General features: G+C 45.2%; 1 protein-coding gene across 4 annotated transcripts in view; it reads left to right on the top strand.

The window, feature by feature from the left end:
• Window positions 1-12,377, top strand: part of GARNL3 (GTPase activating Rap/RanGAP domain like 3) — a 129,022-nt gene that overhangs the window by 63,053 nt on the left and 53,592 nt on the right. For all 4 annotated transcript variants that reach the window (XM_066367107.1, XM_066367105.1, XM_066367106.1 and 1 more), the window contains one exon: window positions 11,836-11,935. In XM_066367107.1, coding sequence (XP_066223204.1) covers window positions 11,836-11,935 — 100 coding nt within the window. The remainder of the gene's footprint in view (window positions 1-11,835; window positions 11,936-12,377) is intronic.

The raw sequence follows: 12,377 nt of genomic DNA, 5'->3' as shown, positions 1-12,377 counted from the left end.
TTTTTGCAGATGATATGATCCTGTATATAGAAAACCCCAAAGACTCCACAAAAAAGCTATTAGAAACAATAAACCAATACAGTAAGGTCTCAGGATACAAAATTAATATACAGAAGCCTATTGCTTTCTTATATGCCAACAATGAAACTTCAGGAAATGAACTAAAAAAAAATAATCCCTTTACAGTTACAACAAAAATAATAAAATACCTAGGAATAATATAACAAAGAATGTAAAGGACCTATATAATGAAAACTACAAAGCACTATTAAAGGAAATTGAAAAAGACACAATGAAATGGAAAAAATATTCCTTGTTCTTAGATAGGAAGAATAAATATAGTTAAAATGGCCATATTACCCAAAACAATATACAAATGTAATGCAATTCCCATCAAAATTCCAATGTCATTTTGTAAAGAAATGGAACAAAAAATCATCAGGCTTATATGGAACCATAAAAAAACTCGAATAGCCAAAGTAATCCTAAGGAAAAAATGAAGCTGGGGGCATTACAATACCCAACTTCAAATTATACTACAGAGCCACAGTAATCAAAACAGCATGGTATTGGCAGAAAAATAGACACACAGACCAATGGAACAGAATAGAAAGCCCAGAAATAAAACCACATTTATATGGTCAAATCATCTTTGATAAAGGAGCCAAAAACACACAGTGGAGAAAAGAAAGCCTCTTCAATAAATGGTGCTTGGAAAATTGGAAAGCCACGTGCAAAAGAATGAAACTCGACTACAGTTTGTTTCCTTGCATAAAAATTAATTCAAAATGGATCAAAGACCTCAATATAAGATCTGAAACAATAAATTACTTAATATTGAATTTTAAGAGTTCTCTATACAGCCTGACCAGGTGGTGGTGCAGTGGATAGAATGTTGGACTGGGACACAGAGGACCCAGGTTCAAAACCCTGAGGTCACTGACTTGAGCATGGGCTCACCCGGCTTGAGCTCAGGCTCACCAGCTTGAGCGCGTCGCCGGCTTGAGCATGGGATCATAGACATGACCCCATGGTCAGTGGCTTGAACCCAAAGGTTGCTGGCTTGAAGCCCAAGGTCACTGGCTTAAGCAAGGGGTTACTCGCTCTGCTGTAGCTCCTGGTCAAGACACATAAGAGAAAGCAATCAATGAACAGCTAAGGAGAAAAAGGAGCCACAACAAAGAATTGATGCTTCTCATCTCTCTCCTTTCCTGTCTGTCCCTTCCTGTCCCTCTCTCTGTCTATCTCTTTGTCTCTGTCACAAAATAAAAGAATTCTCTGTACAGTATGTCCTAGACCCTTATCAGATATATAATTTGCAGAAATTTTCCCTTGCTTTGTAGGTTGTCTTTTCACTTTCTTGATTGTGTCCTTTGAAGCACTAAAGGTTTTAAATTTCATGATGTTTAGTTTACTTTTTTGTTATTGTTGTTACCTGTTTTTTTCACGTCATATCTAAGAAACCGTTGCCTAATCCGAGGTTGCTTGGTCACTCCCATAGTTACTGTTGACATTATCTTGAAATGTTAAAGTTGCCTTTTATTTTTTTAAACATGGCCAGTGTAATAGTTCTATCATCTGTGATCGGTGATTCCAGAGTACAGAGTTGGCATTTTCTCCTGGCACGTGCTCACATGTGCTGGTGCTCTGTGTGCTTGGCGACCTGTGTGCTCCGTGGTTCAGGTACCTGGCGTCAGAGCTGGAGCACGCCCAGCTGGTGTCGGAGAATTGCCTGGTGGTGTGGGGGAAAACATATCGGAGTTGGTGTCAGAATTGGAGGAGGATTTACATTCACTTTTTCCAAACCCCTTCCGACTAAATTCCCAGCTTGAGACTTTTTAAACTGCCTAAGTGGTGGAGAAAGGAGCTGCAAATGTCTGTGGAGTCTGGCCATGGTCCCAGCTCCTCAGAGACACTTCCTACCCAACCTGCTTGGCACCCTTCCTGGTACCTTCGGGTACAGCAGTCTCTCTGGTTCCCCCTTGCCTTCAATGTGAAGGTGAAGTGGGGGGGGGGGCAGGGATCTCCTATTAGACTGACCTACTTTAGTGGGCCCTGGGGACTTGAGTCTTTTCCCACTGGCCCCAGGAAGTCACCAAAACCCAAATGTAGTTTTGCCATGATTGACAAACATTCTCAAGCTGAGAAGAGCTTCCCAACTCCACTTACCTCTCGGGGTTCCCACTGCCTTGCAGTTTGGGCTGGTAATTCCATACTATCTTATAAGTACTCCGGTGCTTTGAAGGAGATGATTTTTCATATTTTTCTAGTACTTTCAGTTTCTTCAGTGGGAGGTTTGGTTGACCAGCCTAGCTCACCATTACCAAAAACAGGTAATGTAGCAGAAGTGATTTTCATATATGTGGTCATTCGTTCAAACCCCCCTTCACGGGTCAGTCCTTGGTGCCAGGCTGTGATGCAGGGCTGAATAAGACTGCTGCAGTCCCTGCCCTTGGGCACACAGGAGAACAGTCGCTGAATAAGTAACACAGGTACACAGGATGATTGCAACTTTTGGCAACTCCTGTAGAGAAACAAGCAGAGCCACGGTGCAAAGTTACGGGAGAGCCCTGCTCAGACAGTGTAGTCGGCCGAGGCCTCGCCGGGGACAACACAGCGAGGCCCAGGCCTCAGAGCTCTGCTTCTCAGACTGTGGGGAAGCGCCCACTTGTTTAGTTCCAATCCATTGCAGAACTCTGTTCTACAGGGTCCTCCTCTGGGTGACCAGCATGCAGCACCCACGTGCAGCGTACCACCCAGTTCAGTAACACCCAGACTGGTCTGGGCTCTGTTTAAGGAGCGTGAACCTAGGTGTCGCAGTCATGTCAAGTTGCTGTGAAAGTTCTTGAATACTTGCTTTCCGTTCCTGACCACTTAGTCCTGCACTGGTCAACAGTTTGAGGTAGCACCGCGGGCCACCCCTACTCGCTTAGCAGTCCTGTAGGCCAGGGCACCACCCAGGGCACAAGTCCCTGCAACAGACTTGCCAGCAGTTAGTTGCTGCCCCTGCTTGAATATCTCCAGTAAAGACAAACTTTGTACTCCCTCCATGGTTTTTTTCCTTCCTGACACCAACTGGGTGTGCCACAATTCTACGCAATTCCGACACTAGTGACCCCGAGTTAGTGTCAGACTCCACAGGTTCAAGGGCTCCGTGCCACTTCAGATGCCAATGGCAAGGATCACGTCCCAGGTTACCAAGTCAAAGGTTCCCACCACCCTCCTCAGGTCCAATAACTTGCTAAAATGACTCACAAAACTCGGGAAAGCACTCATTTATTGTAAAGGATACAGTTCAGGAACGGCCAAAAATTAAGAGCTGAGTAGGGCATTGCCTGGGGGTGGAGCACGGAGCTTGCCTGCACCTCGATGCGTTCACCAGCCTGGAAGGCCCCCGCCCCGGGGCCGAGGTGGAGGGGTTCTGCGGAGGCTCTGTCCCATAAACACAACGGCTAAATCACTGGCCATTGGCGACGGGATCAGTCTCCAGCCCCTCACATCTCCGGAGATTTCAGGGTGGGTCTGAAAGCTCCAAGCTTCCAAGTCAAGGCTTGGTTCTTCTAGCGACCAGCCTGTCCTGAAGCCATCCAGGGGCCCACCAGGAGTCACCTCCTTAGAACAAAAGACACTCCTGTCACCCTCATCACACAGGAAATTCCAAGGGTTTTAGGAGCTCTGTGCCAGGAACTGGAGACAAAGACCAAATATATATTTCCCACCGCACCACACGCCTGAAGCAATTATTCTCATTTTTCAGCATCTCTCGTTGCTAGAGAGTTTGTTTTAATTCAGCAGAAGTCATCTGTCTGTGTTTTGCACTTCGAGTCTCCGTTCACATCCTCTGCAACCCGTAGTCGAAGGCTGCACCCTCTTCCCCATGATCACCCTCATGTGCCAGGACACCTGCTGTTTTCCTGCTGAGACCTGGCCTCGTCCCCCTTGTCCTCGCCCTCACGGCTGCCCCCGGACCCGTCGGGTCATTGACGGGCCTTTTAAATGGAAGTGCACAGAACCGAACTGGGCCCCTCAAGGGCAGATGGAGCAGGCTGGGCCCCGCCTTGCGTAGGACACTTTCCCCTTGTAAGCCTCATGACTCACTACCCCACCCAGTCTTTTCACCTCTGCGGTTATTTATCCGTGAGGCGACGTCATGGTTTAGTGGGGACAGTTTCGGAGTTAAACACCCCTGGTTCAGACCTGAGCCCTACCACTCACCAGCTTCTGATGACATCCGCCGCCCTCCCCTCCCTGTGCTCTGCGCCTGCGTGGTGTTGCTGCCGAAGTGCGGGCTCTGCATTGTCCACACTGAACCGACTCTCCCAGGGCCATAACTGTGCGTTGTCAGGAGTCTTTTTGACATCTTGATTCTGTCACCTGCCCTATTAGCTCACCCCCTGAGAAGCTGTAGATTACCTTGTGCTTCTCCTGCCATCTGTGTGCTCATTCCGATGACTAATTAAAATGAGCGTGACCCTTGGATCGCTAACCGGAGACCTCTTTCCAGCCGCTCATATGTATCAATTAGTCTGTGGCAGAGCAGGGGGCAGTCTCTCAGCCTTTGCCAGTCTGTCGTCCCCAGCATGGGGAGGACTCTATGGACTGGTGGGGATATGCCAATGAGTGCAGTCTTCTGGGAAGGCAATTAGCAGTAATTAAAAATGTGTATAGCATTTTGCCAGCAGTTCTATTGTTAGGATGTACATGGTAGCATTATTTAAAGTAGAAAAAGAAAAGCCATCTGGAAACTACCTCAGTTTCCATCAGTAGAGGAGTGATTATGTAAATTATGACCCATTTCCACAGTGGAATATTTAGCAGCTGTCAGGAAGGTGAGGTAGAGACAGATGCCATAGAAAAATGTTTAAGACACAGCCCCAGATAGAAAAGCAGGTTCCAGAGCGATTTGTATGAGATCATCCCATTTCCTTAAAAGCAACAACAAAAAGATACATGTGCTTGTCAGCATGCAGGAAAGTTTCTGAAAGGTCACCTAAGAGTTTAATTGTCATTTCCTTTGTAGAATGAAAATGGGAGGTCGGGAGACAAGTTTGGGGACCTGCTCTTTACCTATTTTACACATCTGTACCCAACTGAAGTGTTTAACTTTAAAAAATCTGTATCATTTTTAAAAGAACTTGATAGATTTATTGGAGTGGGGCATGGAGGGTGGAGCCCGAAAAGGATTTTAATTTTTGTGTGATTTTTACTTTTTTCAAGCAGTTTATATTTAGATCTGCAATTTGAAATTTTTAGTTTATTTTTTTTAATCTGTCTTATTTCCAGCCAGTGTTTGCTCAGCAATCTAACCTAGAAACTGCAGTAAAGGGTATCATATTGTGGATTTAGACTAAGCTCAGAACATCTTGGCCAGGTTCAGCCTTCTTCCTTCTGTGGACAGAATGGGTTCTGGGTGTCTTAGTTTCAGGGCTCCTTTAACAGTGTGGGCACCGCCAGGCATGAGTATGGCACAGGAGAATTCAGGCTTATTCCTCTCCATGATTCCTTTTAGCACACGCTTATTATCTAAAAGGGCGTAAAAATAAGTGTGGGTGTTTGCAATGTTAAACATTAGTTGTCTGGAAAATGTGCTTGTCAGAATATTTCCCCCTTGTTGATGTCAAATAAATAATGTGTGCCTGTGTCACTGTCCCCTGAAAGTGCTGCAGACGGACTGTCTGTGTCTCTGAAGTCCCTTATAAAATAAGGCATACTTAAAATAGTTAAGATTTATTGAAAAATTAAAACCTCAATGAAGTCCTACTGCACTCACCCCAGAACTGCCGACTACCCAGTGAAATGCTGAGAGTCAGCTGAGGATGTGGAGCAGCTCCTTTATATGGTTAATAGTGTCAACTGGCTTGTCCCCTGCCGATGTGTCAACTGGTGCTTCCCCTTCGGGAAACTATTGGCAGTATACAAACCAAAGCATCTGCATTCTGTGTCCCAGGATTACACCCAACAGAAATGAATGCTCTGTCCCCCAAAAGACAGACACAAGAATGTTCCGAGTGGCTTTATTCATAATAACCCCAAACTGGCAACAATCCATACATATGTCCGCCAACTGAAGAGTGAATCTGTGCATCTGTAGTGTGGGCTGCGATGTGGCCATGGAAAGAGTGAACTCCTGCTGTACCAATCACATGGACGAGTGTCACAGACATGGTGTGGAAGGGCAAAGAGCCTGGCTTAAATGAATACACACATTATGACTTCATTCTATGAAGTTCAAGAGTAGGTTAAATGAGTCCATGATGATAGGAGCCAGCGTGATGGTAACCAGTTGGAGTGTGTGGCTGGGTATCGACTGGGAAAATGAATGGAGGAGCCTTTGGGGCTACCAGAATGTTTTCTGTCTTGATCCTGGTAATGGTGATAAAGGTATATACGTATCTTTAAAAGTATTTAGCTGTTTAGAGGGAACAGAGCTTTGCCACCCCAAATATGACTTTTGGGAGATACTGATTATTTCCAGCTGGTTATTTTTAAGAAAACAAAAGACGCAAGAAGAGCTTTTTACTTCCCCCTTACCTGCCTAAGGAAGATCACCTTAGCATAATATGAACTAGGTGTGGCAGACTGGGAGGAACCCAGGAAGTTGGTTTGTTAGATTGCCTTCTGTGTCCCATTGTTTCTGGGTGGCCCAGCAAGAATTTTTTTTACCAAATGTTACTCTTTCTCATCTACCTGTGTGAACTGCCTACCTTTTCTTGAAGTCCAAATCACTATCCCTCTTTCTTCTTAGCTCAAGATAACATACAAGCCTCAACTGCCTGCTTGTCCGAGTCCCTTAGTCTTACCGAACCCCTGTATCTACATATGTAATGAATTTGGTTATTTTCTCCTGTTAATCTTTCTCATGCTAATTTGATTATTAGACCAACCAGAGGAACTCAGAAGAGTAGAAGGAAAATTATTTTTCCTTCCCTTGAATGTACACTTAAGATTTGTGCCCTTGGCCCTGGCCGGTTGGCTCAGTGGTAGAGCATCGGCCTGGTGTGCAGAAGTCCCAGGTTCGATTCCCGGCCAGGGCACACAGGAGAAGCGCCCATCTGCTTCTCCACCCCTCTCCCTCTCCTTCCCCTCTGTCTCTCTCTTCCCCTCCCGCAGCCGAGTCTCCATTGGAGCAAAGATGGCCCGGGCGCTGGGGATGGCTCCTTGGCCTCTGCCCCAGGTGCTAGATTGGCTCTGGTCGCGACAGAGCGACGCCCCGGAGGGGCAGAGCGTCGCCCCTGGTGGGCGTGCCGGGTGGATCCCGGTCAGGCGCGTGCGGGAGTCTGTCTGACTGTCTCTCCCCGTTTCCAGCTTCAGAAAAATACAAAAAAAAAAAAAAAAAAAAAAAAGATTTGTGCCCTGCCCTGGCCAGATAGCTTGGTTAGTTAGAGTGTTGCTATGAAGCACCGAGGTTGCTAGTTCGATCCCCGATCAGGACACATACGGAAACAGACCAGTGTTCCTGTTTCTGTCTCCCTCTCTCCCTTCCTTCTCTCTGTAAAATCAATAAATAAAATTTAAAAAAAAGAGATTTGTGCCCTTTACTGTCCATTTCTACTACATGTCATCGGAAATTCAAAGTCATTCTTCTGGGATCTCAGGAAGAGGGTCTTGTTTGTTAACTCAGTTTCCCTTCCTGTGTCAGTTCCTGAGTATATTCTTTTCTTTTTTTTTTTTTCTTTTTTTTTTTTGTATTTTTCTGAAGCTGGAAACGGGGAGAGACAGTCAGACAGACTCCCGCATGCGCCTGACCAGGATCCACCCGGCACGCCCACCAGGGGCGACGCTCTGCCCACCAGGGGCGATGCTCTGCCCCTCCGGGGCGTCGCTCTGCCGCAACCAGAGCCACTCTAGCGCCTAGGGCAGAGGCCAAGGAGCCATCCCCAGCGCCCAGGCCATCTTTGCTCCAATGGAGCCTTGGCTGCGGGAGGGGAAGAGAGAGACAGAGAGGAAGGAGAGGGGGGGTTGGAGAAGCAGATGGGTGCTTCTCCTGTGTGCCCTGGCCGGGAATCGAACCCGGGACTTCTGCACGCCAGGCCGACGCTCTACCACTGAGCCAACCGGCCAGGGCCCCTGAGTATATTCTTGTCTTTGCACCTCGTCATGGGTGTTTCTAACAAGCGATGGGAAGTGTCTTGCTCTGCGAGACTCACAACTTCTTTGGTGTTGGGCTTTTCCCCCACGTCACTTTCAGTGAAGTTGAAAATAAAGTAGATAACTTTTTGATTGTTAGAAAACCCATAATTGGATGGAGACAAGGGCGTGCCACTGGCCAGGGTGCCACCTGTGTCCAGACTGCTGTGCTGCCTCCTCCCTCCTGCCTTTCTCTGTCCCCACAGCTGACAAATCCCGGTGGGGGCGGGGGCTGCAGGAGGTCTAGAGTCTGGGGTCATTGTCTATGCCTTTGAACCCCCTTGGCCGTCTGTGAAGCCTGTAGACCCCTTCTCAGAATACTGTAATGCCCCTTGTATAAGACACACCCTTTTTTGAAAAATTTGGAGTCTAAAAACTGGGTGCATCTTATACAGTGGTTGTAGATTTTTTACTTTCATTTCCCGCTTTTTAGCGCAGATGAGGAGTTGTATGAATTTTATGATGAATAAAACTTGAGTTCAATACCTTTATGTAATACATTTTTTTTCAAATTTTGGGCCCCAAAATTAAGGTGCGTCTTATGCATGGAGTGTCTTATACATGGGGAAATACAGTAATGTTTGTAAATGCACAAGACAGAACCCCAAGGATTACAAGGGAAAACAGTCATATTAAAATAGTTATCAAAATGATTTTTTAGAGCCCAGTATATTATACTGTAATATACATGCTTTTTTCATAATGCATTAAATAGTATATCCAGCAGCAGGTCTCATACCCATTGTAATTTTGAACAATGAAGAGTATAAACCATATTTCAAGATATCTGCAATTACTATAATGAGTTCTGAAAATATGTGATTTTTATTTGGTGACACGGTTATCAGGACTGTTTATTCTACTATAGTTTTTTGCATATATTTATAATCGAATGAAATACTAAATTTGAGTTAGAAGTTAGGGAAAATAAATATTTTTTTGGCCCCATCCAAGTTCATATTCTCCCTGGATTCTTTCAGAACCCCTGGTGTAGAGCACTGATTCTTCAAGTTCAGTGTTCATCAGAATCATCTGGGTGCTTGTTAAAATGCAGAGTCTAGGGCTCTAATCACAGAAGTCCTGAGGAAGACGTGTCAGATGGGCCCGGAGTGCACAGTTGAACAAATTTAGAAGCAATGAGCTAAGATCTGGGCTGCTGCTACATGAAGGAAACCTCTCTAGCTGTCAAATATTGGAGGCTCGAGAGGCTGAAATGTCTGGTGGTTTCAGAGTCCCCTCTCCAGAGTCTGCTGGTGCTTCCTAGGATGCAGGGTCTCGGGACTGTGACACCAGCCACTGTGGATCTGATGTGTAAGGCCAGCTGCCCGGGCGCACCCCCACCGTGTCTGGCCAGCTGATGCGTGCAGCTCGCTGGTGGACCCCGGGGCTGTCCCGTCGCTGCGCTCTGTGCGGTGACGTGGTGGAAAGAACTGGGGGCCAGGAGCACTGCCGGTGGCTCATGGTTGTCAAATGAGGGGCTGTTGACAATGACTCATCCAGAAATTCTACAGGAAGCAAAACCCAATTATACGGCCTTCCTGAGTCACAACAAAAGGTCAGAGCTAAGAGGCGACATCTCCAACAGGCGATCAACATCAGCATCACCAATAAGGAACAGATGGATATCTTGAAATACAATAAACTGAGAAGGATGGCATCACTTAATGTAGTGTTCTGACCAGGTCTGTATAGCCGGAATCTCATCACGAGGACATCAGACCAACCCAACATTTGGAATGCTTTACTTAAAAAAAAAGGAAGGGGGTTGCTACCTTCTTCACAAATGTCAGTGTAATAAAAGACAAAGAACGTCTGTGGGAATGTTCCAGATTAAGGGACTCTGGAGACATGGCACTAATGATCCTGTAAAGAAGGGGATAGCACTTTAAATGGCATCGAGTCAGCTGACAAGATTGGAAGACTGACAGTAGGAGAAAGCATTGTATCCGGTTCAGTTTCAGGAGTTGATAAAGCTTGCAGTGGTTCTGTAAGAAGATACCCCTGTTCTTAAAGTGCACACTGAAGCCTTTAGGAATAAAGGGCTGTTAATTATGCAACTTGGCCTGAAATGATTGAGGAAAAATTCTGTGTGTGTAAGGGGGGGGGGGGGGGGACCGACAAATGAACCAATGACATAAATGTTAACTGTAGGCGGCTCAAGGAAAGGGCACACAGATGGCCTGAACTCTTCCTAGTCTCGCAGCTTTTTTTTTAATGTGCCCCTGACCAGGGTTTCGAACCCGCAACCTTGGCGAAGGGGGCCAACACTCTAACCAACTAAGCTACCCAGCCAAGCCTTGCAGCTTTTATATATACATATCAATAGCTGATTTTTTTTAATATGAGAAAATCTCATAAAAGCACAGTAGTACTAAGAAACTTGAACATAATAAGGGTTCAGATTTTTAAAAAGAAATAAAAAACCTCTGCAATTGGAACTGATTTGCATTTCAGCTCCACTGCTTACTGTCTCTGCAGCTAGAGACAACATAAACTCTCTGAGCCTCACTTTCTTCGTCAGAAAGCCAGGGGCGGTAAACACGAACCTGCCTCATAAGGTTGGCAGAGGTACCTTGGAGCTCGTGTTTACACAGTGCCCAGCCTAGTGCTTGGCACTTAGAGCTCGCTCATTGAGTGTCCATATTTCCAGAGCCATGAGAAAGATAGCATCTCAGTTCACTTTATAAAGTAATGGCAGAAATTTGTACAGAAAAGAAGCCCACAGCCCCATCTCACTAACGAACACGATAGATCAGTCAGTGTCTTAAATAGAGTGGTGTGTCAGAAGGATGTGACCTACTAGGGCGTATTCCAGAAATCGAAGAACCATTCAGCATCAGAAGAGCTAGTAGTATAATTCATTACATTACTAAGATTTCCCGCCACTTAACCTCTTCTCTCAGTAGTTTCCCCCCAAAAAAAGCTTTCTGTGAAATTCAATATTCATTTCTAAGAAAAGCCTCTGTAAACTTGGAATTGAAGAACTTGTTCAACAGGATAAAGAAAACTGACCATGAACTCAAAGAAATCACCAGAGGTATATCCAAATCAGGAAAGTATGTTCCTGATTCCAGAAGTCTTTCTTGTCCACGTGGCACAATGTAGATGCCATTGGAGTTTTAACCTGTAATCAATCATTATGATTCCATTTTAGTGAAATTGCTTGTGTTTGTACACATAGGAAAAACATTAGAGGAAACCATACCAAATCATTAATAATGATTATCTTCGGACAGATAATCAAGGGGATTTATATTATTCATTTTGTTTATCCACATTAGTTGAGTTATTTTATGATAAAATTTTTAAATTCTACAAAGAATATGGACTCAAATAAGATACTGCAGAGATGTAGTCCAGGTGAAATGTGCCTTACAGGGTGACAAACAAAAGGGTGTGCCTCTAGGGGGCACCAGCTCCCAAATAGTGTGGAAGCTTCGGACCAGAAAGGAGAGAAACTTGAAACTCAAGTTATAGTCAAGTTAAAATAGCCGAACTCACTGGTTCACTTGGACCCCTTCACACACCCCAGGATGCTTCTGTGATACGGATTTAGATAGAGTGTCTTTTCTAATGACAAAATGGGGGCGTATCCTTACTTGTACGCTTTTCACAGTGACTTCTCTGGTTCTTGGGCTCCGGGTTCATTGTCGCTTCTTCTTTACTTGCTAAATAAGCCTCTAATGGCCCGACTTTGTTCCATTACAGAATGCAGCTGCTCTGCCAGGTACTTGGCGAAGAACAGACGTGCACTTAGAGAACCCAGAATACCACACCAGATGGTATTTCAAGTATTTTTTAGGACAAGGTAATTATGCCATTATGGTGATGGGGAAGGAAGAATATTCAAAATGAAAATTAGTGTAGGTGTAATTTCTGGTATGCTGTAAGTGCAAAACTAACTAGATTAGGGACACTGATATCAGGGCATCTCACTTTAAGGTCAGGAATAAGCTTTGCAGATTTGAAGGTTCAGTTCAGAGCCTCAGCCCTAGGAGTTTGTTCTCATATATATATGAGCTCAATATATATTGGGGGGAGCAGTTATTTTTGTCTGGGGGAGGGGTTAGAGGGGATTAGATAATCTGAATAAGTGATTTGAAACAAGAATTTTCAGGGTGGAGAACAGCTTTAGACTTTACAAGGCAAGTACCCTGCTTTTAGTGGGATTTGAACGCTTACTTCAAAGCAATGAGGGAAAGAAAGGGTTCGCTGAGCTCCAGGGCCAGTATAGAACCGGCCAAGGCAGC

The sequence above is a fragment of the Saccopteryx leptura genome, chromosome 2, assembly GCF_036850995.1.
Source record: "Saccopteryx leptura isolate mSacLep1 chromosome 2, mSacLep1_pri_phased_curated, whole genome shotgun sequence".
Taxonomy (NCBI): domain Eukaryota; kingdom Metazoa; phylum Chordata; class Mammalia; order Chiroptera; family Emballonuridae; genus Saccopteryx; species Saccopteryx leptura.
Note: the sequence above shows the minus strand (reverse complement) of the source record. Positions and strands in the feature narration are given on the sequence as shown.